At 34.1% G+C, this 5,459-nt stretch overlaps 1 protein-coding gene across 1 annotated transcript in view; it reads right to left on the minus strand.

The window, feature by feature from the left end:
- Positions 1 to 4,965, minus strand: part of LOC106882529 (uncharacterized) — a 21,640-nt gene extending 16,675 nt beyond the window's left edge. Inside the window, exons 1-2 of the mRNA XM_014933243.1 lie at positions 4,929 to 4,965; positions 3,885 to 4,004 (exon numbers count right to left, since the gene is read on the minus strand). Coding sequence (XP_014788729.1) covers positions 3,885 to 3,953 — 69 coding nt within the window. The 5' untranslated portion in view covers positions 3,954 to 4,004; positions 4,929 to 4,965. The remainder of the gene's footprint in view (positions 1 to 3,884; positions 4,005 to 4,928) is intronic.
- Between the last annotated feature and the right edge of the window lie 494 nt (positions 4,966 to 5,459).

Consider the following 5,459-nt stretch of genomic DNA (forward strand, 5'->3'; position numbering starts at 1 on the left):
GTAGTGGGGGAGCATCATAGCCATGTGTTGAGAGGAGTTCTTTGGGGTTTGAATAATTCACCTTTGGAAACATGGGTGTTTTGCTCAACATCCTTAAACAAACCTTATTCAGGGACCTTTTGAGCAGGATGGGCTACTCGACCTGAAAAAAATTCTAACTGGGCCCCACCTGCGAGGTCATGCACTGTTTATCTTGATATGAGATCACCATGTCGCACACATATGGTTGTGATGCATGTGCCTGGTGTACCCTTATCAGACGGGTAGTCATGATGGGTCTATAATCTTTGTATATTTTACCCCAGTGTCACTTTGATGGCATGCACTGCTCTCTCACTCAATAATAATAATAATAATGCTCTGATGCAGTACCAGGCAGTGGCTTTCATGGCTTTTGATCTTAACTGATTGGAAGTGTTATTATGTACCTTATTTTATCTTGGTATAAAAGATGGGCTACAGCAAATATTCTGCTCAATACCACAAATTTGCTTGTCAGTTGTTTGACCCTAACCAGTTGAGCATGTCCCTTAGTAGCTGATAATATGTGCACCTCTGATGACGAGCAGAAGTAATGAGGGAGCATCATAGCCATATGTTGAGAGGAATTCTTTGGGGTTTGAATAATTCACCTTTGGAAACATGGGTAGATAAAGTGATGAAGGCCAGGAAAGTCCCTGGCCCATCAGAAATCACCTCTGAAATGCTCAAAATATTTGGCAGTGTGGGTTATCACCTATATAGTTAACCAGATTATATACGAAGGAGTCATATTCAATGATTGGTGTAGCAGCATCATAGTCAACTACAAAGGTAAAGGTGACACCTTAGACAGAAATAACTACAGAGATATCAAATTGTTGGATCAGGTGATGAAAGTTATGGAGAGAGTCATAGCCCAACTAATTAGGAAGAGAGTTAGAGATGCAGTTTGGTTTTGTGACAGGGTGAAGTACCACTGATGCTATATTTCTGATGGGGCAGCTGCAGGAGAAGTAACCAGCCAAAAATAAACCTCTGTACTTGGCTTTTGTTGACATGGAGAAAGTCTTTGACAAAGTTTCCTGCTCCCTTATCTGGTGGTCAATGTAGAAACTAGAGATAGATGAGTGGTTGATGAGAGCTGTACAAGCTATGTACAGGGATGCTGTTAGTAAGGCGAGGGTTGGTAACAAGTATAGTGATGAATTCAGGGTACAAGTAAGGTTCAGCAAGGATCAGTCCTTAGCCCCCTCTTGTTCATCATAGTTCTCCTGACAATCACAGAGGAATTTAAGATAGGCTGCCCCTGGGAGGTCCTCTATGCTGATGACCTTGTTCTTATAGATGAATCACTTCTAGAACAAGAGAAGAAATTTCAGGTTTGGAAGCAAGGTCTTAGAGTTAATTTAGCAAAAATCAAAGTCTTAGTAAATAGGAAAGAGGACAACTCACAAATCCCTTCAGTTAGATGGCTCTGCTTGATATGTAGAAAAGGCATATGTAGAAACTCCATAAGATATACCTGGTACAAGTTATAGACACACAAGAAGTTCACCAATATCAGAGGAAGGTTAAGAGGGAAAATATTGTGTGTGGACGTACAATAATCACTAGAAATGTACAGAAAATAGACTCCATCATATACCAGGAGGTGGGGAATACATAGAAGTAGTTGATAGCTTCCATTTTCTAGGTGACCAAGTCAACAGTGAAGATGGATGCTCTGAAAGCTTGGCTGCTTGAATAAGAATAGGCTGGGCAAAGTTCAGAGAACTCCTACCTCTGTTGGCAGCTAAGGGCCTATCCCTCAGAGTGGGAGGCAGATTGTATGATGCCTGTGTGCAAACAGTCATGTTACTTGGCAGTGAAACATGGGCTGTGACCACTGAGGATATGCGTAGACTTGAAAGAAATGAACCTAGTATGTGTAAGTGTCTTGAGAGAAAAGTTGGTCATAAGAGGCATCAGATGTAGTATGCAAGAGAGATGACTGTGATGATATGGCCATGTGATGCACATGGACAAGGATAGTCATGTAAAGAAGTGCCAATATCTAACTGTGAAGGAAACATATGGAAGAGGTAAACCCAGGAAGATGAGGTGATGAAGCATGATCTTCGAATATTGGGCCTTATGGAGGTGATGATAAGTGACTGAGACCTTTGGTGATATGCCATGCTTGAGAAGACTCATCAAGCCAAGTGAAATCATAGTTGTGGCTGATGCTGATGTCATGTAACTGGTATCCTTGCTGGTGGCAGATAAAAGCACCCATAACACTCTTGGAGTGGTTGGCATTAGGAAGGACATCCAGTCTGGAACTTGGTACCACTCTTCAGTTTACCAGTTCCAATCAAACTGTCTAACCCATACCAGCATGGGAAGAAGATGCTAAACAATGATGATGAGGATTTTGTAATTTTACATGCTTGCACAACAGTATCCAAAGTTTTACACTTACATATCTCTTTTTAGATTAGTGTTCACTATATTACTCTTCAAGCAAATATTTTTAACATTTCCAAGCCAGTGTTGTATGATGCTAAAAAGTTACTTAATATGATTAAAAAGTGGAAGTTGTTTCTACTCTTTTGTTCTTTACTTGTTTCAATCATTGGATTGTACCATGCTGGGGCACCATCTTAAAGGGTTTAGTGGAACAAATTGACCTCAGTACTTATTTTAAAGTGTATTACTTATTTCAATGCTCTCTTTTTGCAGAAGAACCACTTGTTGTCAAGTGTTGAGGATACACACACACACACACACACACACACACACACACACACACACACACACAACAGACATCCAACTAGTTTCCATCAACCAAATTCACCAGCAAGGTCACCCTGGGTATACAGTAGAAGATAATTGCTCAAGGTGAGGTAGAATTTTACTGAAACCAAGTGATTGTGAAGTAAACTTCTGAAACATCCAGTCATGCTTATGCCAATGAAAATTTCTTTACAAGCCTTCAACTTCCTGTTGCCTAATAACATGTTAAATGAACTTTAGTTCATACTTAGAAGTAATTATTCTCTGGGAAATAAGAGAAAAAATTAGTAAAATATATGTTGTATAAGATATTTGAATCTTCAAATTAAAAAATTATATACACATGAAAAATTATTTTTTTAGGTTTTTGTAAAATAAAAGAAGAAAAACAGAATTTTTTTTAATGGAGACTTTCATAAATAAGAAATTAATAATTTTTTTACACAAAATGAAATAAAAGGAGAATAAAATGAAAAAGTTTACTAGGAAACACCAAAATATTTTGTTTGCTGAGGCTAAAAATAATGCATGTTAGATCACAAACAAGATTAAAATGACTATGAGTATAGATTTTCTAGTTTAGTTTGTAAAATGTAAAATATCAGTTATGTTAACTTTTATGGGAAGAAAAAACGGTTTTGTTGAAATAAAAAGTATGTAGATGAAAAAAAAAAGCATGTAGATGAAATAAAAAGCATGTAGCATACACCAAACACTTGACCAGCCTTAGCAAAAAAGGACTAAATGCATCAACAACTAGCATGAGATTAGTCTCCAACTACTGTCCCACAGGTAGGCTGTCACACAACTTTACCTTTTCTATTGCTACTGTGATGGCTTCTGCATGTCATACCAACCAGCTATGAAGAGCTGTATAAACTTATTCCAAATTCAGTTAAGGATTAGGAAAGAAATATTATTTAAAATTATTTTCACAACATTTTATTAGGATATTGCAGTAAAAACAATATCTTTAGAAAATACAAAAGGTTGTTTGGTTAAATTTCTAATTCCACTACATCGATCTAGCATATTAATAAAAATAAGAGGCATTTAAATTGATATAAATAGTGTAGTTGTTAGTGAAAATATTTGTTATGAAAAGTGATGAATAAATGAATACGTACCTTAACAAACCTACCCATAAAAGTTTTTTGTGGTAAACAGGAATTTTTAGCAAGTGATTCAATAATCATTTTGATCTTTTTGAATTGGGTGTACTTTTTATTTTACTGGTAGGTTTCAAGCTAGGAAAATATTTACTGAATTTAGTTATGTAAAAATGGAATAAGACAAATATTTAAGAGAATATTTTTGAAGAATATATAAAATGTTTAAAAGTTTTTAAATACTTTTAACTTTATACGAAATAATACACATGAAATGGATATTTAACAGCTTAAATTGTTAATCAGGAACTGACATTTATCCATGTTATGGAAACTTTCAAATTTGGAGTCTTCTTTGATCATAAAAACTACATACTAATTTTTTATAATACATTTAAAATTTCAAATTCTCATCACAGAAGTTGGCATATTCATATAAGGCTAAAATTATAGTAAGTTCATCATTAAATGATACCTACTGTATGATCAAAAATATGAAGAAATATATTATACATGTATTACTATGATTATTAATAAAAATATCTACCACTAAACTACATTAGGAATGTGGTCAACAATAGTTAGGAGAGAAACTGAAGGTAGTTGGCATGTTAACAAAAATGTAGTAAAACTGGGCCTCACTACTTATCAAAGTATAGTTGAAGCAAAATACTTCTGAGCAATAGAAAATTAGTAGTTTTCAAAAATGCTAGAATGAAAGTTGTAAAACTTCTCTTTTTTGAGTATAAAGGACATATAGTATAACATTTTAGTTTGATGACTAGTGAAAAGTGCAACAAACTGAGCAAAAAGGTACATTGCATTTCATTTATGATATATTCAAAGCTGTAAAAATAGTACAAATTTCAAATATGGTTTTTAAATTTTGGATGATTCCTGATAGAATTCATTTGTTTTATTCGATTATATCTGTTTTTAAAGTAATATTGTCAACTTTTATAAGTTAAAAATGTAAAAGTAGTAGTAATTTAACTTAAAGCATGATTTTTGTTTATGTTTATCTTTGTAATAAAACAATATGAAGTATAAAATTCACCTTACCTGCTGAGTTGTTATATATCTGATAACTAACTTTAAAAAGGCTTACATGAAGAATGAAATAAGAAAATATAAAAGCTTCTTAATTAATGATTAATTGTGCTCAAAGGTATTTGAGGTATTCAGCAACCCATTCATTGAAACAGACATGCTGTATGATCACACAACATTAGGAAAGGCTCATCAGGTCATCCATTTTGCAGAAACTGTTTGTTAAAAACTTTATGCTACAGACAAGATTTATGACTTCACTTATTCTTATAATTTGAAGTCATATTTTTTCACAGAAGGGATGATGTGAAAAGGAGGATAGGAGGAAGATGCATCAGATCTGTTTTTGTGGTAGTGCAGAATAGAATCAGTTTTAAATAAAGAATATAAACTGAAATTGGTGGTTACAAAAAATAAATGGAAAATTACAGGTTATAAAACCATTGGAGAATTTAGTTCTCATTAAGAAGCTGGTGAGGGATAATGTCTAGTATGTGAATCTACTAGCAAAGTTTACTAATTTGTATTAAGTGCTAACAAACT

Source organism: Octopus bimaculoides, chromosome 2 (genome assembly GCF_001194135.2).
Source record: "Octopus bimaculoides isolate UCB-OBI-ISO-001 chromosome 2, ASM119413v2, whole genome shotgun sequence".
In the NCBI taxonomy this organism is placed as follows: domain Eukaryota; kingdom Metazoa; phylum Mollusca; class Cephalopoda; order Octopoda; family Octopodidae; genus Octopus; species Octopus bimaculoides.